Source organism: Thunnus thynnus, chromosome 10 (genome assembly GCF_963924715.1).
Source record: "Thunnus thynnus chromosome 10, fThuThy2.1, whole genome shotgun sequence".
Lineage (NCBI taxonomy): Eukaryota > Metazoa > Chordata > Actinopteri > Scombriformes > Scombridae > Thunnus > Thunnus thynnus.
In genome coordinates, this window is record NC_089526.1 from 9,545,305 (window position 1) to 9,568,889 (window position 23,585).

General features: G+C 37.7%; 1 protein-coding gene across 1 annotated transcript; it reads right to left on the reverse strand.

Moving 5' to 3' along the window:
• Positions 1 to 23: 23 nt before the first annotated feature.
• On the reverse strand, positions 24 to 23,579 carry drd2l (dopamine receptor D2 like). The gene is made up of 8 exons (XM_067600844.1): positions 23,059 to 23,579; positions 11,709 to 12,113; positions 9,767 to 9,876; positions 7,431 to 7,567; positions 3,666 to 3,883; positions 2,428 to 2,511; positions 1,851 to 2,205; positions 24 to 1,115 (listed from the first exon to the last, which is right to left on the reverse strand). The coding sequence occupies exons 2-8, from the start codon at positions 12,084 to 12,086 to the stop codon at positions 919 to 921; spliced, it is 1,479 nt and encodes a 492-aa protein (XP_067456945.1). The 5' UTR covers positions 12,087 to 12,113; positions 23,059 to 23,579; the 3' UTR covers positions 24 to 918.
• Positions 23,580 to 23,585: the final 6 nt, after the last annotated feature.

Consider the following 23,585-nt stretch of genomic DNA (forward strand, 5'->3'; position numbering starts at 1 on the left):
CAATGACAGAAAATGTTTTATTATCATCATTATTCGTTAACCACTAAGATGATTATTTACAACACCAAATTTTACATGTATTCACACTTATTTAATGCAAAAAAATGTACACATTACATTGGATGAAAGCTCTCTTCACTCTCTACTTTTTTTGAATATTCCATCAATATGCCATCAATCACCAAATCAATAACTCTATCTTGATGTAATAGTGGGTTGTTAAAAAATGTGAAAAATGTTCGGAGCCTTGGGCATGAGAATAAAAATAAAAGTTTTGTGCTGGATCCTTATGTTAACTTATTCCAGTCCTCTGAGAACAATGAGCACATACAAAGAAGAAACAGGACGTTGCTTGTCTAGATTACAAGAAAATACAACAGCCAGAGTCCAACACAAAACAAATCTTCAAATAAATTGGAAAAACAGTCACGTCTCAGTGAGTCTCACATATGTGCAGCGGGCTCTCAGTTGGGATGCTGCGGAGAGATCCTCAATCCTAACATATTCCCTTTTCAGAGTGTATGTACATAACACAGTGCATGTCTCCTTTTCCATACATATCTCTAGCTTGTTTGTGTTTCTTGTAGCTGTCTTTTACTTGTCTCACATTCTAGACTCCTTCTTTTGTGATCATCTATGTGTTTTCATTCCTCCCATATCGCATGTTCTCTCTTTCTTCAGCCCTGTCTGAGCTGCTGGTTACATTTCACTTGTCTCTAATATTCACCCAGCTGGCTTGAACCACTTTGACTCAAAAGTCTTCCCTGTGCATTGTCTCATCTTCCTCTTCCTGTGTATAAAAAACTGCTCCTACTTATTTCTACTTTCTCCACTACTCTCTCTCTCTCACCTCAGCTCTCAAACAAACGTCAGGCTTTATGTTTTCTTGACAGTTGACGTTTCTCATCTCTCTGACTCTCAGCAATGTAGGATCTTGATGAAGGCTTTGCGAAACTCAATGTTGAAAGTGGTGTAGATGACAGGGTTGACGGCACTGTTGAGGTATCCCAGCCAAGTGACAGCGCTGTACAGCGAGGGTGAGATACAGCAGCTCCTGCAGTGAGCTCTCAGCACGTGGGTCAGGAAGAAGGGCAGCCAGCAGATGATGAACACACCTTGGAAACAGGGACAGAATGTGGATTAGCAAAAAGTTGTTGTTTCCTGCTCCAAGAAGACTCAGAGTTTAATGAAAAATTAACAGGTGATAGAAAGTGAACAGGAAAAACTGGTAGAAAATGCAAGTTAGATTATGCGCCAGTCCCTCAAAGTAAGAACAAAACAAAACAAATAAGCAAAATTGTTAAACTGAGTGTTTTACACTAAAAAGGGTATTTTACAATCCTAATCCAATCTACTTTACCAAAGATCTTCATGTTATCGATTTATTTTCTATCTGAATTTATAATCAAAATAATCGTGGATAAAATCCTCATCAATGAAAAATAAACATCTAAAAGTCAGAAAGAAAAAATAGTCATCTGAACAAAATATGTGAAGTAATTTGAGATGGAATTTCACATTTCACAAATTAAATTATGTCACATTTTCATGAGATTATTGTTCACAGTTGCTGCAACACAACGTAATTGCCCCTAATAATATTTGTCTTGTGTGACTAAATCTTAACGAGTGCACACAAGTTCATTGTCTCTATCTGATTTGAGAATATATGCAATTATTTTAGTATCTTTACTTATTCATGAACATGAGTTTGTTTGTATATCACTCAGGCAACTCTGAGTGAGCACACACACACACACCCAGAGTGACAGACTACAAGTGTACCGAGTATGTGTACATGCTCCAAAGATGAACATCTCATAAATTAGTCTGCACTTTCCTCCGCTCACCGAGTACAATAGCGAGCATCTGCGTGGCCTTTCTCTCCTTCTGCTGTGACAGCCTCCCTCTCACCCTCTCCTTGCTGATCCCCCATTTCTCTCTGCCTCCGCTGCGCTCCCTCCATCCCTCACGTCCCCTCATGCCATCCTCGAGGGTGGGGGGGCGAGGCGTCAAGGCCGATCGTGTCACGGTTGAGGGAAGAACCGGGGCGGGTCCGACCGAGATGGACAGAGAGATCCTGGCCCGTCCAGAGTGGGAGGAAGTTTGGGGAGCAGGGGCAGGAGCAAGGCTTTGCTCAGTCTGTGGCAGGAACTGACCCGGCTCCACCTCGAGGGGATGGACCACTGCTTCCTTCACTAGCGTCTGACTCACAGAGAAGGAGGAAGATGGGTGAGGGGGGTAGGAATGAGGGGCCAAACAATGTTGTGGATGCTTGGTTGTAAAGATGAAATGAGAGGAGGAAATGTAACTCGGAGGGACATTTATGGATGTGAAAGGTAGAATAGGAAACAGGAAGCAAGCAGAGCATCACTGTAGATGCAGCAGATTTGTGTGTTGCTGAATCGATTCGGTTAAAAGACTCACCACTTTCTTGCGCTGGGGTGCAGCGGTGGCGGGCCTCAGGATCAGGGCGCACAGCTTCACATCCTCCGGTTGTGTACACTTATTCTGAGAGCGAAGGTGGCAGCACATAGAAAAAAGAGAAAATATACTAAAGAAGATATCAGCTGATACCGGATATTTGAGGTTGATGCTTTTAGCTTAAACATAAACAAACATTTTTGATAAGAAACACTTAAATTTGGTTAGATTTTTTGTTACATATCAGCCAAAATTTACACTGATAGAGATTTGCGATATGTTAAAATCATACAATATATTGACCATGCCAGTGTATTGATTGGGCTCTGTTTTAAAGTACATATATAGCACATACTGTATACTGTAGAAGAAGACAGCAGATAAAATACATGTCAAGAAATCCCAGAGTAGTACTCTTCCTGCTTTTACTGGCCAAATGAACAGTGGCCTCGGTTTGCCCTCTAGTCAGCTCTAGAGCTGAACAATCATTTCTGATTTTCTTTTGTAATTTAGTTTCAACTACTTTAAATGTCAAGTTTAAAAAATGTCTCTTACTGTGGAGACGATTACCTGATATTGTTGTTTTAGCCTTCAACCTGACTTACTCAACAAAAAATACAAACAGGCTCATCAGGCCAGTCATTACAAATTCAATTTGTGCAGCCAGACATTGTTGAAACAAAAGATATGTATTTTAAATTATAGTGGAGATCCCAAAGTCTCCAAAGATACCAAATATTCCAGGCTGAATTTGAGGGAAATGTTTACAAAATTGTGCATATGACTTTAGGTATATTTCTATTTAATGGACTGGTGCAGCCATAAAAACACTTGGGTTTGTATATTTCATTGAGTGTAAATGTCATGTAGGTTCAATGAAGAGCTGGAACAGGCTGATACAGAATATTTGATGGTTCCAGTGTGTCAGTGGTAGCAACAAAGATTTTTAAAATACGATATGATGGCAAAGCAACCTTACACTTAAAACAGCTTTTGAAATTTCAGAACTGATATCAGAAAGTTATTTAGCTCCATTTTTCAAAATTATTATAGTCTTCATCACAACTTCTCTGATGATACAATCAATGTTGATTTAGGCCAGTGGGTCAACATCCATCGATGGCAAAATGATTGCTGGACAAGAGAAGGGAGAACACACACAGTCTGTGGAGTGAAGTGCTTAAAATTAATCAAGAGATTTGTTCTAAGTCAATTTGTTTTCAGCTGATTTACCACTCTACCTTCCTGTGTCGATGACCTTCTCCGGCTTCAGTCCCGCCTTGAGCATGGAGGCCATGTCTGCGCGGCGGTGCGGTGCGTCTGCCTCGTTTGCGCAGCACCACACAGATCTGCGCATACACCAGCAAAGTTACAATGAAGGGAACGTAGAAGGAGGCAACAGATGAGTACACGACAAAGGCTGGGTCTGCAAAGGAGCATGTGGTGCCTTCGCGGCTAGCTGGAGGAGAGAAAGAAAAAGAGGGAAATTACGAGAAAATGTACAGAAATAATACTAGACTATTAGAGACTATTATAGAATACTACAAGATGTGCTTTTTATGGCCAAAGATCTTGTTTTAATCAGAAATATGTCAAATTATAAAAGCAAAACAATGGAAATGTTGAGGTTGAAAGTCCATTACTGACCTTGGAAACAGCAGCTGAGAAAACAAATTCACCACATGGTCCATTTAATAGCTGTCCTGGAGCTTTTGATCGTATCACACAATCTTCTGCAACAGATGGAGTTTGCCCAGTTGTCAGAGAATTGCAGATGTTTAACCCGCCCTCTGGCTTTTGATGGATGAAGTTGACACATTTATTTATTTCATGTTGCAGCAAGTTACACTATGGATAAATAAATAAATAAATAAATAAAATTATAAATAGATAAATGTGTGAATAAATAGATAAGTATATAAATATATATATATGTGTGTGTGTGTGTGTGTGTGTGTGTGTGTGTGTGTGTGTGTGTGTATGTAAAATGAATGAATAAATAAATGAATAAATACACAAATAATTTTAACATTTATATACTTAATGTCATTTAATTTGTGATTTATTTATTTCCAGTGACAGTTAAGCATTAAATTACATAATTTTTTATTGATTCATTTATTTAAGAATTTAATTATATAATTATTAATGAATTTATATTAGTTTCGGCCCTTAAAAGAACAGCTATTAAACTGACCTCGTGGTGAGATTGTTTTCTCAGCACCTGAAACACAGTTTTTATGTGATATAAACTTTCATACACATATTTGAAATGCAATTTGATCATTTTAACCCTTACACACCGTTCAGGTCAAATTTAACCAAGAACATATAAGAACATATAAGAATTAAAATATTTTAACTTCTTTTTGTGCAGCTGATGCACATTTTTGTACATAGAGTGTATTCCAGGTTAAATTTGACTGATATTTATTTAAAAAATGTAAAAATCACCATTCAAAAATATTGTTGCATTCTTCACATTCAATAAACATTCATTGAAATCATGATGGCTGTTATATTCTCCTGTTTTAGGTAACATAGGACCATAATATAGTGTTTTCCTCCATAAACAAATCTCTCTCTGCTCCCGGAAAGCTTCATTAAAGATTAATATCCCATTTGTTAAGGACTGATAAGGTAATTATGAATGAAAAACATATTTGTGGTTCAGAAGTTTGGTGTAGAGACTAATTATGAGGGGGTCCTGTGAAGAGTCAGATTATGAACAGTATGTATGGGTTAAGTACACTGACACGGAAATTTAAGAAACAGTTTGATTTGACATCATACAAAATCCTGCTGTGTTTGGACCCACAAGTGAGGCCACTGGATGTCAACTCTCACATTACAGCTTGTTTCCTGCTAGCTCTCAAGTGCTTTCCTTTGAGTTCAATGCAAGCACATTCAAAGCTTAAGTCCCTGCTCAAAGCTGCCTTCATTAAGGCAGAGGTTAGCAGCTGAGCATCTTCACTCTTGATCCTTTTGTGAGTCAACGAACAAATCGAGGATTATGTGTGCCCACTTGTTTGCCGGGCAGATGTCGCCTGTCACTGCCTCAATGAATACAACATATGGAAATCTTACTGATTGGTCTGTGTCTGTGCTAATGGATATTTAAGTATAAAGCATGCCAATTTGCTGTGTGCTAAGGTTTGTTGGTCGAGCAGACGTACGGGATTTGTTTACTCTCTCGTCAAAGATTGATAATCAAATTCAGGGACAGATGGACCAGGATATTGCAGAGGCTGTGTGTGCATAAGAAAGTGTGCACGGTGCTCTATTAGTGACTTGAGTCTTTCCTTTAAGACTCTAAATGACACCTCAGAGGATAATGAAGCATGAAGGCACAACACTACTAAGTTTTGAAAAACCTGTTAACAGCTGTGGACTAAAGTAACTATGAAGGACCCAATCTTCAATTTTACATGAGCATAAGTTAAAAAAAGAGGCATTTCTTAACCTGCACTGGTGTAGAACAGGCCATGTATGACCAAGCAGCAATCACTTTATCTACATTTCTTCCAGTGGTCTCTACAGTAGATACTGGACTCGCAACCATAAAAATGGAGGATCCCCCACTCCCCCAAAGAAGTTTATTTAAACCACTTTGATGTGATGTGTGATAATGTACCTTGATTATGGATGTGACATGGTTTCTCTACTGAAGTTTGAAAAGTTTTATTGTCCACCTACTGTTCTCTGTAAACTTCAAAAGTGCTTTTCACAGTAAATAACATTGTTAAATATCAATATATCATAGGTAAATTATAGTAACAGTAATGGTCTCGACACTCAGTTGTCATGGAGACTTGACCAATGGAATTTCTATCATGTCTTAAAACTGGTCACAGTGTCAACTAGGAAAATGTCAAAGTCATTAACCAAGATGAAAACAAGATGTGGCTAAAAGCTCTAGAAGATTTCCAGTGTCCTAAAAAAATTTCACTAAACCATGTTTCCTATATATGCTGTTTATTCCTGTCACAGACCTCCAGATTACCAAAGCTTCTCTCTGTCATTTCCCTGAACAGTTTGTTGCCATCAAACTCTCATTTGTCCTGCTATTTAAAGGACAGGTTCACAATTTTAACGACAGTCAAGTGCCCATATGGGTTCATTGCTAGCTATAATCATTCCTCCTGTTCATACTGGCAATTAAAAGATCCCCTTCAAATGCACTTTCAATGTAATGGGGTGATAGTGATGTGGGCTAAAATCCACAAGCCTCCTTCTGTGCAAAAATGCAGTTCAAAGTTTATCTGAGGCTTATATGAGTCTGAGTTAGTCATATCAAGTAGATATCTGCCATATTTACAGTCTTTTTAGCTTCAAATTCCCTCTTTGTGTTTCCTCAGACAGTTTCCCTGATGAGCTGTTGTAGCAGAATAGTAACAAAAAGAGGGACTTAAAACATTAAAAGACTGTAATGTTGAAATGTATCTACCTGACTCATTTGGATGAAGATTCATATTAGCTTCAGATATATTTTTAAATACATTTTTGCACAGAAGGAGGCTTGTGGATTTTGTCCCCCATCACTTACACTGTAAGTGCATTATTAAGGGATCTTCTAATGGCCAGTATGAGCAGGAGGAATGATTATGGCAAGAAAAACTTATTTCAATGTTAATTTGGGAAACTGACTATTGAGGCATTTCATTCTATGACATTTATTACAGCTACAGCTATCTAGGCCTCTAGAGCCCTTCTGGTGACAAAAGCTCCTGCTAAATTAACACGAACATGATTATATGAACATGAATAAACCTATCTGGAACAATTCTGACATAGTTTTAAGTTATTTCACTGCCGGTGTGCACAAAAAGGGGTCCTGGCTTTAGGGAAAACACTGTTTACACTTCCAGTACCACCTGTTTTGTAGAAATGCATGACTGAATTTCACTGTCCCACTTTCTAGACTGTACAGGCCTGGATTTTTCTGACAACACCTAAATGAATAAGTGTGGAGTAACTTGAGAGGAGGGATCAGATGGTGCTGTTACCAGTGTTGTTGAGTCCAAACAGTAAAGGACAGGAGATGGCAAAAGAGAGGAACCACACCACAGCAATCATCACCGCCACCCTTCTCCTGGAACTGTATCTAGTGTTGTAGAGCATCGGCATGGCCACTGCTGTGTATCTGCAATAGTACATACACACAGACACATAAACAAACAGATAACACATTAAAATGCCTCTCACAAACTCATGCAGTTGGACACATTCTTCAATACAGAATAAACACATATATGTGCATCTTCAGATGTTATAATCCCATTGTCATGTTCACACATACTGTATTTTAAACCAAATTCAGGCAGTTGATAAAGAGCACAGACAAACAAATTCCCAGTTTCCCCTTAAACAGACAAAAGCTGTCAATGCCTGTTTCACAGCCACAAGGACACAAAACACACAACTGCCAGCATGTCAAAACCAATTAAAAGTCATCTGCTGTAAGTGGAGGTGTCAGAAGTCATCTTCAGTGAGCTGCTGTAATCCAGGCTGTGGGCAGAGGGTCACGGACACAAACACAGAGCTTTAGTTACCCAAGACTCTACAGATGAAACTCAGTTTTCGATAGATTCAATTTTCAGGAAGTCTTTGTTGTTTTAGGTGTTCAAATCTGCAATATATTATCTAGGAGTGTTAGAGCTATACTTGTATTTTTAAAGTCTCTCCCAGCTGGAGGACAATAGGGACAATAATGCATTTTAACTGAATTTTGTTGCAACATTAATTATTAAGAATTAAAAATGTGTAAATCTTGATGAAGAGGAAACTGTGCATGTCTGCCTTGCTTTGCCATACATAAGCAAAATTAAGAGTCTGCAGCCGAGCTAGCAGCTCTGTGAGGCTGCACCTAGGCACAGCTTTGAGCTAAATGCTGACATGAGCATGCTAATATGCTCACGATGACAATGATAAAATGCTGATGCCATACATAATGTTAACATGTTCACCATCTTAGTTTAGCCTGTTAGCATGCTAACATTTGCTTATTAAAGCCAAACACAAAGTACAGCTGAGGTTGATGGGAATGTCAGTAGTTTTCCTGATGTTTAGTCATGAACCAAAGTATTGGACAAATTGAAATTGTAACCACCGAAGTTATTAGAATTTATCCCGCAGGGGGGAAGTGACGTCTGTACCTGTAAGTTTAATGGCTATCCATCCAATAGTTGTTGAGATGTTTGACTAAAAAACAAAAATGTCAACCTCATGGTGGCGCAAGAGGAAAAGTCAGGAGAAACCAAAATAAATAAGGATTCATCCTCTGCGGACCATGAATGTTTGTACAAAAGTTCACGGCACCCGACTGACCGAACAACACAGCCATCCCTGGAGCAATGCCACTAGCATTGGCTAAAAATCAGCCTAATTACACACTAATTAGAGACACTAAATATGATTACTTTATTAGCGTTAATGCACATTTTTGTAATGACTTTATATCTCCCAGTATTGGAGGACTATGTATAAAAAGAGCTACATTTCCTTGATTCTTCAACTGATGTGAATATAAGCACCCTCAAATTAAACATGTCAGAAATTCCCTTCAACATGCTGGAGCATAAAGTCCAGACAGCTTTCTGCCTGCAGCATATATTTAAAGCTTCGACAAAGCAATTAGACTCTATCCTTAGATATTGCAACAAATTACAGTCTAAACTGCTGCAGCCTCAATGTGTCACTTTGTCAGAAGAATTAGGACGCAGCTGCAGACAGCCTGCCCGCTGGGTGTCTGGTCCCATGAAGAGGGCATCAAGTAGGATGCCAAATCATTGAACATAGTGTCCTTGATCCAAGAAAAACAAAATGAACACTAATGACAGCAGACATTGTAAAAGTCGTAGTACAACCCTGTTATTGCGTGCTGAAAGACAAATAGATGACTACAGTACGCAAGGCCTCTGTCCTGCTGCTTGATGACAACTGGATGATGGATCCATCTTTAAAGTTTTTAGTGGACGCCTATGTATATGTGTGTGTGTGTGTGTGTGTGTGTGTGTGTGAATACAGGGATGTGCGTTGCCTGCTCTTTGTTTAGCCCCCCTTTGTTGGGCCCCACCTGCACCAATCAAGATCAAGTTTAGGGGAGAATACACGGTAAAGAAATGGTCTTGGTTCTGGATACAAATATTTCTCATCAACTAACTTCTTCTCTTGCTACAAGGGAATTTTGGAGAGAATTATTAATTGTCATAGAGAAAGAAAGAAGATGAGAGTGTGTGTTAAAAGTCCAATAAACAAGACGATACACATCAAGTAAAGAGAAATACACCCCGCAAAGTAAACTGAAGAGCAAAATAAGAGTAAAGTTAAAGGAAGAATGCACCTGTCGATGCTGATGGCACAGAGGTTGAGGATACTGGCGGTGCACATCATGACGTCCAGGGTGAGCAGGATGTCACAGTGGATGAGACTGAAGCGCCACTCCCCGACCACCTTCAAGCAAAAAAAAAAAAACAACTGAACTTTCATTTTAAAGTTCTGCACGTTTCAAGGACTTAAATTTCTTCTCTCATTTTGTAAATTTTATTCAGTGTTCAATAAAATGTGTTAGAGCAGCATTAATATTAACAAGGCTGGATCTCTCAGTGGTATATTTAGTATTTAATTAGACTTTTTCTTTACTGTAAGCCAACATGATTCACTTCTGAAGTGACCCACTTTACCCACAAAGAATGCTGTAATTATTGCTTTCCCCCTGAACATTAATTGTTCATCATATGTGAGACATTTTTTCGTAATTCTCAGACTGAATCCATTATTTAAGGATTTTTATTCTATTCATTTAGGTTTATGAGCCTCAGTTGAAACAACTGCATTGATTATTGGCACTGATAGTAGAGACTACAGCTAATTAATTGATTAGTGGATTGACTAATGGATTAGGGAATGAACCTGCAACTATTTTGATTTATGGTTTGAGTCACTTTTCAGCCAGAATGCCAAACATTTTTCTGGTTTCAGCCTCTCAAATGTGATTATTTGCTACTTTTTTTCTCTAATGTGAAAATAAAGTGATAATCTTTGGATTTTTGGACTGTTTATTAGACAAAACGTAATTTGAAGATGTCACCTTAGGCTGTGCAATTATGATGAACAGTTTTTACTATTTTATGATATTTTATAGACAAATTGATTAGTCTAGCATTCAAAAAAATAATCCTAAATGTTAGTTGCAACCCCAGTAGAGACTGTGATGCAGTGAGTGGAGCGGAATCTTGCAGGAGCTAATATGAATGTTACCGGCACTGGAAAAATTTGCTATAATGCAGGCAGAAAGTGGACAGCTGCCATCATTACTGTAGTATGAAATTGAATACAAGAAAATTTGGTAAATTATTATGGGCTTAACCTTGCATGTAAATGCATCATCTTCTCATACACCATATGCCATATAAATACAGTACCAGATAATGTTAATATTCCGGTTTGTCAGCTTCATGTCTTTTGTCTGTTCTCTGTATTTGGGCAAGCTGTATAGTTGGTTACAGAGCTGAACACAAAAGTCAATTAATCAGTTAGACAGTTGACAAAAATTAAATTGACAACTATCTTAATGATCAATTAATAATTTTTAAGCAAAAATACCAAACATTCTCCAGTTCCAACTTCTCAACTGGGAAAATTTGCTACTTTTTCTTTGTCTTAAGTGATAGTAAACAAGCAATTTGATGAGCACCTCGGACTGTAGGAAACTGAGATGGACATTTTTAGCAATTTTATACATTTTATAGACCATAATTGAGAAAATAATTGGCAGATTATTTGATAACAAAAATTATTGTTACTTGCAGACCCAGTTGGTTACATAAACTTTGTGAAAAAATGAAAAACACTAAATTGCCACACTTAATACAAATCTGTTCTGTAACTGCAGCTCTGAAAGCTGATATTCCTGCATCTGTTTATTACTTTTTCCGACTGCATCAAGTTTTTTTCTTGCTCAAAAAATCAAAATCAGAAACTATAAACAAAATATAGTAAAAATAAATGAACAATCAATCTAATGTACAATTAGACTGAATACTACAAATTATGTTTACATCTAATTTTGTATTTTTATCTTCTAAATTCTGTGTATATTGTGTTTATAGTTTAAATTTCCATATTTTTATATTTAATTCTCAACTGTTTGGTTATCTATGGTGGCCGGGAAGGAACACAAAGTGAGAATTTTATTGTACAGTGCAGTGTTCTCTGTGCATATGACAATAAAGATTTGATTTGATTTAAAAACACACCATGTACACAAACAAGCACTCACACACCTCCATGTAGACGCCCCAGGGCATGACCAGCGTGGCCAGCAGCAGGTCGGACACAGCCAGGGAGACAATGAGGTAGTTAGTGGTGGTCTGGAGAGCACGCTCCCGCGACACCGCCACACACACCAGCACGTTACCAAACACCACGCAGAAGATCAGGAGCACCAGCAGCACCGCGTAGAAGTTGTATGGAGGAGAGGAGGCTGATGGCGAGCTGGTACAGTTAGAGGAAGTCAGCGAGGAGGAGGAGGAGGAGGTGGTGGGGAAGGATATGGGGGAGTACGAAGGGTCATGGGTGACAAGGATGGAGAAATTGTGCTCAAAGGACAAGAGAGGAAAGGAGGGACGGGAGGTCTCATCTGACTCATTCAGTAAAGTCATGATCTCGCTCCAGTGGACATGGCCAGTCTGAAAATTGATCACAGAAAGAGAGGAAGAAAAGAATAATGACACTGGGACCCTTCATGGATCATTGTGCACTCAATTCAGCGTTTCACAATAGATCCAACAAAGATTAGCTTCCAAGTGTGACAACAGAGGAAAATGAAAGAAAAGGTTATTGTGGCACCAGTATCTTTGGTTTCTTAGCAGGACACCACACGCAAGACATGCATACAGACATTACAACACTAACTCTGTCAAGGTTACCTGATTTAGTCTAAACCACTGACTGACAGAAATAAAAGATCTCAGATCTCAACAGGTTCCTTTTCACCTCTGGTGCTCTTAAAAGGTCAACTGAAAGGAAGTAACTCAAATTCATGGAGAGGGGAACAACTGCCACTACACATAAATTCTGTAAAACTTGTAAAACTCAGTTAAAGTTCTGCAGTACTTCAAACAGTCAACAGACTCTACAGGTTGGTTACACAAAGCAACTTCTTCTTCTCGCAAGATTATGTTTCAACCAGTTGCCTGGCATCTTCTCACTTTTTTCTGCTGACATTGACACTAAAGGTGCCCTGTGTTTCTTGTAAACAAACAAAAGTTATCTATACGTTAACTACTTCTCACCAAAATGTACCGTATGCATCCTTGAGGACTAACAAATGTGTAGAATGCCTTTCCTTCTTCATAAAACATTTGCAACACCAACTTGCGTTCTAGCAGTCTCGTTCTTCTCTATGTTCGTTGGTGCATTACTGCCACCAACTGTGGATCAGTGGAACAGCATGAACCCAAAGGCAGGATATGAAGTGCATTACTAATGGTAAAAACTACAAAGGGTACCATTAATCTGCGTACTTCTTTGTATCAATTATAATTTTAATTCACTGCTATGTGCTTTTTGAATTTATTATTCACTGACTATTATCTTTAAGCCAAATTGCCCCTCTGGAACATAAAAGCTCTACTCCACTCTAATCTAGAGCACAAATGTGGCCATTGCTGGTGAATAATTGATTTAGAGTGAGTTAAACCTGAATTAACAGATTTTTTTTTGTTTTTGTTTTTTTTTCTTGGCCACTTGGGGGCAGTTGTGAACACAGCATTGACATTTCATAAACTTTTAAGGTGATACATTGAATTAGTTAGCAAACAGTTGCTCATTTACACATCCAGCAGTTACAGAGCAACATTATCATTTGGATCATTTGAAGTCTTTCTCTGTCCACCTGGTGAAAATAAGTCCAATAATCACTCTTCATTAGCTCTGTTTTTGATGTCTACCAACTCCTGAGGGAAATATCTGGCTCTTTAGCTGCTAAATGCTCCACTATGTTCACCAGCTAGTTCTTAACTGTGTTCTTTTGGCATTTGGTGTTGAGCAGATGGTTTTTTAGAGCTTTTTCTCTGAAAACAGCTGCGTCCTACAGCTGAAAATGACACTATGATAGCGTTGAAAATGAACCAAAACAGTAAAGTTGCAGCTGAACAGCAAAACAATGAGCTGAAACTCACTATCCGAATAGCCGAGAACTGCAGAGTCGCTGATAGTTCTCTGTAGGTTCTCTACGAGCAACGCCCCTCACATTACACACTGTCATTTGATAGATTAAGGACAGAATTTAGAGTCATGAGTTCTCATGACTAATGACAAAGCAGAAGGCAAGTGACATTTGCAAACTCTCTCTCTCTCTCTCTCACACACACACACTTGTTTGGAAGCTTGGCCAGGTCCTGCATGAGAATAGAGACAAACAAGTCTATTCATACTTTGGGGGGGGGGGGGGGGTTATTGCTTCAGTATACAGATAGACCGTGGAGAAGTGGATTATGCTGTAGCAGTGGTGGTCTTTGGGTGTTTTAATACTTTCTTTTCACCATAAAAACCTGTCAGTATTTGATTCCATTGGAACTGCCAAATCCAAGCTGACTGCAGCCTCTGTTCTGCATGAAAGAGCAAACATTTTACAGCAACATTTGAAGAGAACATAGAAGAGAGGGGATTGCTTGATACTCAAAAGACTCATTTTAAATACATTCAGAAACTGATTTCTGTGTATAATGTAAGGAAAGAAATTTGACATTTATAGAACTGTCACCTTATTATTCTGAGTTAAAAATCAAAAGCTAAAACCAATGAACGAAAAAAGCCACAAATTTGTGGGCTGGCTTTGCGATGCAACATTTGCAAAGATCACCATTAGTGACCCGCTGCTGAAGGTTTTTTTATGTTTCTGCAGAGGAGACGTGACGAGGATATCATAACTTTTCTTCCCTCTCTCTTATCTCTCTTTCCTTCTGTTCTGACACACTCGAACAACTGGGCTGTATAATAGCATGCAAAAAGCTGAATTAAATATTTATCAGAGACAGGAAGTTGAAACAGATGACTGACTCACAGCATCTCTCCTGTATGAACTTTCCTGTCAGTGCCAAGGTCGTGAATGAATTCAGTGAGATTTTCGCCACCTCAACACCACCTACACACCACCTACACACCATCATGTCTTACAGTATATATCGCTTGTCTTTCTCTGACCCTGTAATCTGCATTTCTAATCACTACATATCCAAGATGGGTTGACAAATCAATAAACTATCCCACCTGTTGACCACCACCAGCCACAGTCCCTGAAGAAGACATTATTCTTTGTGGCACATGTATTGATTTCACACTGTTAGGCATTGATTTGGCTCAGTGGAGGACTTGATGTGGAGTAGCAAAGACATCATTATTGTGGTGGAGGTCAGTCCAATCATTACAGGGGGCAGCAGTGTGCAGAAGTGAAGGGCAAGACCTGCGTTCAGCTGGAGAAGCTCATTTCAAGCCTCCATGAAGGCAAGTGTCCAACCGCTGAAGTGTCCTTCAGTTAATGGCTAGCTGGCTAATTTCAGCTGGTTAAAAACTAAAATAAAAACATTAACAACAAGAAGGCACCAAGAGTTGTCAACGCTCTGCCAAAAGCTGCACAATTGTGTAAATGTGTTATTTTAACAAAAGAAAATATTTAAACAATTTAAATCATCAGGATGGGCATCAAACTTCTACTACAAGATGTTTTTTGTTGTTGTCATTCATGGGAAAAAAGCAAAAATCTTCAGACCATGTTAAAAAATGCAAAATTACAAAAAGTCAGATTCTGTCTGTTGATTAATCAATTTATTAGTTTGTAACTATTTTGGAAGTCTTCTTTGTCTGACATGGAAGTTGAAGTCCCCCTCCACTGAAAAAGTGTTTTGCTTATTGTTAGTTCAGTTGGATGTTTGAGCTTCACTGTGCAGAATGATGCATGTGCAGAGTTTGACACCAGAAGGCTGTTTACACATTCATCTGCTGAAGGGGGAAGTTTATTTATTTATTTATCAGAGTTTGAGCCACGCATCTCATTTTCATGAATTTTAACAAGGTTATTGTACTTGTGTGTGTAAAAACCAAACCAGACACAAATTTCTATTCAAAGCAGAGTATTTTTTACTCTTTTTTAAATTTTTTTTATTAAAACATGTCTGGAGGGACTCTTTAACAATATCTCTTTGGATTTTGCGCTTTTTTCACTGTATTAATATATATTTTTACTTTTTATAGACAAAACAAAAATTGATTGATTAATTGAGAAAAAAGTTGATAGATTAATCAATAAGGACAATAATTAGTAGTTGCAGTCCTAAACTGAATCACTTGGTCCTTGGCAAAAAGCAGAACTTTCAGCTTGGGCTGCAACAAATTGTTATATTCACATTAAATTAAACCGCTGATTGTTTTCTCAATCTCGGTTAATCAATTAATTGTCTATAAAATATCAGAAAAGAGTGAAAAATGTCCATCACAACTTACTTGTTTTGTCTGACCAACACATCAAAACCCAAAGATATTGAATTTACTATCACATAAGAGAAAGAAAAGCAACAAATCGTCACAAATGACAGCTGTACCGAGGGCAAGTTTGGCATTTTTGCTTGAAAATGATAATTAATCAATTATCAAAATAGCTGCTGATTATTTTTCTGTTGGTCATCTAATTGATTAATCAACTAATCATTGCACTGATTGTTTCACTGAAATTTGTTAACATGTTTTTGAGATATCACACTCAATAGCGAAAAGTTAAAAAAAACAAAAAACAAAAAAAACCCCAAAACAAATAAGACCAAAAATTCATTTTTTGGCAGAATTTCTTTTCTTTTCTCTTCTTTCTTTCTTTTTTTAACAAAAAGAAAACTTGAGCTATACTAAACTAATTTCACCTCAGTTAACTTCATAAATGAGTTCAAAGATGTCAAAGATGAAGAGAAAGATGCCCCAAAGACAGAGTACCAGACCAGGAAAAGGCCGTGTGCTAACAGAGTATTGTGCTTCACTAAAGAAGTCAGTAGTAATCAGCAGAGGAGAGGATAAAGTCTTCAAACTGTACTGGGTCACGCTTTACCGAAAAGCAAATTAGTTTGTTAGTATAAAATAAAACCTATCAGAAAAAAAGATCAGATTTGGAGCTAATATAATATTACGATTAATTTGATCATAAAAAACTCTCTTATACAAAATTCTCCACACATTCTCTTTATAATCCAAAATAAACAAAGTAATCTCAGCTAAGGAATAGACCTTGTGGTGACATTAATTTGCCAACAAAGAAATCTCTTTCTTGCATTACAACTAAAGTCAAACACTGTAAGCAAACTGGAAAGTCCAAAGACTGAGAGATCAGAACAGAGAGGAGCATCAGCTGTGTTTAGTTTTGTTTGTGACCTTCAGAAGTGACACATTAATGAAGTGGGTGGTGAAAATCACCGTCTGTGACAGAAAAACCAAGATCAATGTTTGAAATGTCTCACTGATGTACAAACTGGAACTGTCTCATCCCAACAATAATGACTTAAGGATAAAAACAGTCAAAAGTAATGTGTTGGTCGTGAAAGTGATTAAAAATGCTATCAAAGTGTGTTATGTCCAAATGGATGGTACATCATTTAACAGCCTTAGAAAAAAACAATTTATTCCAAATAAGGAAAAGTAGAATGATTCCTATAAATATCCCTGGAGCTTATTTCATTCATCTCATAACATTGCAGTCATGCCAACACACACAATATAAATGCTGCTTTTGTTTGTCAAATTCATGCATAACATTGTAGCATGTCCTCCAAGATACATTCATTTTGTCGTAGGACAAACTAACAAGATGCTGTAGGGAATGCCGAGGCTCAAATTTACCAGCACTGATTTATTAATACTGGGTCACTGAAGACCAAACCTGTAAACTGTAAATCAATTAAACTTTATGATCCTTTTCTAAATCAGTATGGGCTTTTCTATTTGGCTGATTTACAGCTGTGTGATTTACTTTTGGTTCTGCTGACACGGTTCAAACAGGTCTGTGGTGTGAACTCACTGGAAAAATGACAACGCTGGTTTGTTTGCTTCAACGCTTAAAGTGACATATGTTTACATTTTCCTAACAAGTGACATCATGGAGGAGGTCGGAGGGGGTGGAGGGGGTTACATGTAAATATTGCCTGATTTTGACACTGGAGACCACAGTTCACAGCCTGTTTCCTGACAGTCAATGTTGGTTTCTTTGAACCATTCTCATAACCTGCCTTATAGTTGCAGTGATAGATGCATAAGAAAACACTCTTATGAATGATTTTTGTTACTCATATATGTCGTTTTCTGCACCAACAAACGACCTATTTTGTTGTTTAGGTATGCATACATGTTGGTCAGGGATCATTTTACAGCATATTCATTTACTAAATAGATTAGACTCCATAAAAGTTTGCTGCATCCGAGTAACAACACTGCTTTCTAAGTTTCTTGACTCAACCTCAACATGTATAATTTCTACTGGAAGAAATATGCAAGCAGAAAGTAAAGTGAGTGTTCAGATAATAAATAGGTCACCCTGTTTGGCTCTGACAAGCATTAGAGTGACACCATGAGCAGTTTTTATTGATTGTAAAGGGAAGGCCATTATATCGGTTTATCGGTTTCCTTTCAAAACAAGGTGCAATGATCACTGATCTGAGACGTCAATTCAATTTCACACATGGCCACTAAAGCAAAGCTGCATAACTGCATGTTACCACATGCCGTGTCATGTCTGACACTGTGCATACACAAGTGCAACAGCCGGGTCTCTGAGATCATGGCTACAAATGTCATTAGATTTATTTTGGTGTAATTCTTAACGTCAGATTTTATGGGATCATATTGCTGTTTGGACAGAGAACAGCACTTAAGGAGAAGTTTTCACTGCATCTGCATTATTTTTTCCCCTTTCAATGCAAGCATCAACACTTTCATGTCTGTTTTTTAGCCATGCTAGTGGCTCTAAGGGTGGCAGACCACCACTGACATGAATCTTTTACACACCCTCATGGTTTGGTTCTGAGACAATTAATCCTAACGACTTTTTCTCTGTCACCGTTTGTTAACATTTTGGTTTTCATTTACATGTCTTGCCATAAAAATTGGCACTGACATTAATGGTCCCCCTCAGGAATAACTCCCTTTACTTTTCATCTGCAGTACATTTGTAATAGTACTTCATTTCTCCAGTACTTTGATTTATGTTCTGCAAATCAACAACAACAATGTATAATTTTGTGAGCTCCTACTGAAACGATTTCTTTAATTGAAAACATAAATCCCACATATCCTATTTGCTCCCTGTGCTGCATTTTTTTCTGATTGCCCTTCATACTTTCAGTCACCATGAATATTGCTTCTCATTCTTGCTCATGCCTCATTAAGGACATAGAAGTTTCTGAGTTATGTGAATGAGCAATGACCTCAGAACTATGTCCCCCAAACTTCTGTGGAATGAGCTTGATGTGTATAATGCAAAAGTAGAAAAAGACAAAACTTTCTCTGTGGGGTAATTAAGTCAGAATCAGGCTGGAAACTTGTCCAATTAATTTACAATTAATTAATTTTCAGTTACCAGTGAAGCTTTAACCAAATAAAAGACAGATTTACCATAACCTTAACCAAAGTTGTTCATTGTTAGATAACTGTTAAGGAAAAGCTTAAAGTTTTACGAGACTGTGTTGTCCAAACAACAACCAGTGAGACACTGCCCAGATGTATTCCAAGGTATAGATTGTTGTGTAATTAAATCAGCTCTTCTGATGCAACTTATTTGACGCTGTTGCTAATAAAAGCAATCTATTAAAAATAAGCGGAACTGAAAAAAATCTTAGTTTACATAACAATATTTGGTGGTACATTAGTTTGATGTTATGTGGGGAACATGACTCAATATACACTTTAATAAGTCTTTGTTTTTTTCATTAAGACATTTGCCTTCAAACAAAGAACTGAGACAAAGTCAATTTACCACTTTTACTTCACCTGCCCCCACTACTGCTTCAGGCTACACCGCGAGTCCATCATTTGTTTTTCTAGCCTGCACATTTAAAATGCATTGGGTTAAACACATGATGAAACAAGGATTGTCTTTGTTGGAAAACCGTTTTGCAATATTTTGCACTCCTGCACAGAACAAATACATCAAGGAGTGCACAATATGCCAAATGGAAATTCTGTAAATTGAAAACGCTGAGCACTCTGGCCCTGATTAAAAAGAAAATGCAGAAACGAAGAAGCTGTAGTTGATATCGATATCATGCTTTGTGCTTTATCAATGTTAAAAAGTAATAATCTCTTTTTTACCCTTCAAGAGTCAAGCTTGTGTTTTCTTTTTGTGCTGTGTAATTATTCTACAGTTTCCTGTTTTGATTTAATTTTCTTATACAAATGACCCCACACTCCAATCCTGTGTTATCCAATGCCCTTTTTTTTTTTTGGTCGTCATCCAGAAATCCTGTTCTGAATCTCCCTTCAATAACCTCCTCCAGCCACCCTCCCTCCATCCTCTCCTCTTATCTCCTTCTCCTGTTTAATCTCCTGTTTCTCCTCCTCTGTAGCTCCTCTCTGGAGACACTTGACAGGTCTATTACGTTGTTGGCCTTGTCTGCCCCCAATACCACAGGAAGAAAAAAAAAAAAAAAAATAAAGAACACTCCTTCAAATTTTACCCCGGCTCTGCTAAGGCTATGAGCTGGCCTACAATAAATCTTTCATTTCTTTCACGGAGAGGCAGGAATGAGTCGCGGCCATTGGGAATGATGCGGATGTTCGGCTGCAGTATAATAAGCTCTCTGCTGAGTTCAGGGCAGAAAATATTTACTGTTGTCTCATACTTTGCAACCTCATTTCTTCTCTCAATCACTCCCAGAACTCTTGGTGATACCTTTAACAAGCACCTGGCCACTTTTGGAAATAAATAAAACTACAGGATGCCGTATTTAGTTGTTCTATATCAATGTGATATATCAATATATCACATGAAAAATTCATAAGTGTAATCTTTGTTTTTCCAAAAAAAATACACCTGTTTTTTTTCAATCAATCAAACAAGACAGCATTGTTTCCTCTCAACTGAGTTGCTTTGAGCAACTGCAGCAATTCAGAAGTACACCTGTGATATTATGTGTTTTTCCCTGAGCTGCTCTAAAACTGCACATCCCCCATATGGTTATATACACTCAATCAGCAACCTGTGAAGCACCATAGCTCCAATTATGATGAAATGACACCTTATACTACACCCACAGTACATGACTTCCAGTGTTAATGAAGGAGAAGGATAGATAAAAAGAAGAGTCACACCTTCTCATCACAAAACTGATTGAAGAAAAGGTTGACTGTGTGTTTCAACTATTAAGGTAAAGTGCAGGCAAGCTATTGAGACAGTTATAAATAAAATATTAGTTTGCTTCATCTAAATCGCTCCTGCAATAGATAATCTGCCAAAAAAATGATCAGAGAGATGAAATGAGCTCCAGAGCAGAGAGGGAGTGAGGATCCAGTCTGTGACATATGATGAATGTTTTCTGGTGTTATAAACTAATAGAATCTGTCTCGTGATTTGAGTATCTCATTGACTGATTAACAAAATATAGAGGAAATCACTTCAGCACCGACTCACATGAGGAGACCTCAACCCCGGGGGGTGGTGCTCCAAAACCAACTGCTAACATATTTTATTCAGGAAGCAATTTTGCATTTTCTCCATCTTTTATTTAAAATGAGAGAGACTGCAGATTTTGGGATTCAGCTCCAAATGGTGTGTTCTTGATGTGTGCAGCTTTGATATTAAAGTCAAGTTAAACTAACACGCTATCACACACCAGCTGTTGAGGAGAAAGTGTTTCAGTGTGGCATGTGATAATAGAAAGAAAACTGCAAAAGCCAGTTTGATTCACCCTATCTGCTGCTGGACAATTACCTATAGATTCAGAATGACTACTTCTAGTAACAATTTGGATCAAGGTACAGATGGTATACACATTAAAAGTCAGGGTTGGCTGCTTCTACAAAGTAGAACATGGGTATCAGTGCCAAATATGTTTACCTTGCCTGTTTAAATTCTACAGTTCAGTCTTTTTTCCTTCAATTGAGCTTTATTATCTTGCGAGAAAACGTCCAAACTACACATAAGGGCAATTAGGAGATTTGTGGCCACCAGAGGGTATCACAAATGAGAACTATATTAAAGGTAATATACCTGTGTCCTCAATCCAAATTGATTTTGTGAGGTGATTTTATTATTTCATCAATGCATCATTACTCTGAATCTTCAGTGGACAACTATGCAATGTACACAATACAATGTGAACCATATGAATGTTTGCGCAAAGGGGAATTGTGCATGTTTCTGGAGTATCTCCACAGAAACGTAACCAGACCAAGGGGAGTAATGAAATTCAAACTTTTTAGGACCTCTAAGGGACAGAGGTGATATAAAAAAACAAAACAAAACAAAACATTTTGATTCTTGGGTCTAACAATAAATGTGTCCTTCTCACAACCTCTCAACATATACGGGCAGAAAATTAAAGTGCACTACTCATACTGAACAATATTGGACTTGAGTCTAATGATATATTTTTGTAAAGTGTATATTTCATAAATTTGTGGTCCATACTACTGTTTTTTCTGTGGAGTGTAGTTTTATGTTGTTTTTATTTATGGGTATTTATTTCTTAAGTTTTTTGTGATCAGTATTAGGATGGGATGGACACTGCAATTTCCATGTTTTTATCAATGAATAAATTGAACCTCGAACCCCTTACATGTCTGTTTTACACTGTATATTGTATTTAATTTTGGATTTGTTGTGTTTTTTTTTTTTAACTGAGAGTGTCTTAAAATTTTCACTGTAAGCTTCATGTTCTTACAAACATAATGATAAAACTAACTGTTTTGAACCTGTTGTTAAGTCCTCAGTATTAAAGCAACAATTAATCGATTAATTGATTAGTCGATCAACAGAAAATGAATTGTCAGTTGTTTTGACAATTTAATTATCATTTTAAGTAATTTTTTAAGCAAAAATGTCAAACATTTGCTGATTCCAGCTTATCAGATGTGATGATTTAATGCTTTTCTTTGTCATATATGACAGTAAATTTAATATCTATGGGTTTTTGGACAGGTCTGGTCAGACAAAACAAGACATTTGCGAAGGTCACCTTTGACTCTGGGAAATTATAACATTTTTATAGCATTTTATAATATTTTCTGACATTTGATTAATCGATTAATTGAGAATAATTGACAGATTAATCGATAATAAAAGTTGTAGTATAGTATCTATAAGAATTGAATTCTTTACAAATACATTTGCCAAAAACTATTTTTTCAAACACAGAGCTGTCACTTAAGCATCACATTTACAAAGTCTCATTTTTTGTTTAACTACAGCAGAAAGTTGTCGATTCATCCATCACCAGAAAAAAAGTCAAATAATCATTAAAACGTTAAAAAAAACCACAGTAACCAGTTCCTCACAGTGAGTGTAGGCTACATGCTCAGGGATTCATTTAAATTGACAGAGATCCTACTATAGCGCCAAAAATCTGTTTTTCAACCACTTTAAAGATTTTCATCATCACTTACCCTCTCCTGGCAGAGCTGCTTACATCCAGGTCCGCTCTCCTTTCAGGGACACCAGGGGAGAAACCAGCGGTCAGGCTGCAGCATCCCATCCACAAATTTACAGCCGAGCCACCCACTTTGACCTCAGTGAGTGAGTGTGAGGTCCACACGCCGCTGCTCAGTCATATAGTTCCCTTCCTATGTGGTGTCGGTGTCGGCGAAAGAGGCCGAGTCGGCGCGGCGGGAGTCTGATAGATGAGCCGCGGAGGAAGACGATGGAAATAGCTGAAGGAGCAGAGAAGAGGAGGAGGAGGTTTCACGCAGAGTTTCGGTGCACTATAGGAGAAAAAAAAATATCCAGAGCTGCCGCTGAGGCAGCCCCGTAGCCAGAACAAATTGAACGGGGTAGCATTCAGGTTTTGCTGGGGGCCGGGCTTTAAACATAGTTGGAAACGTATAGCCTACTTTTACAGGGGAAAAATGCCAATACCAAAAGAGAACCCCTCATATTAAGATAATGCTTAACAACGCGTGCTTTAATACAAAAA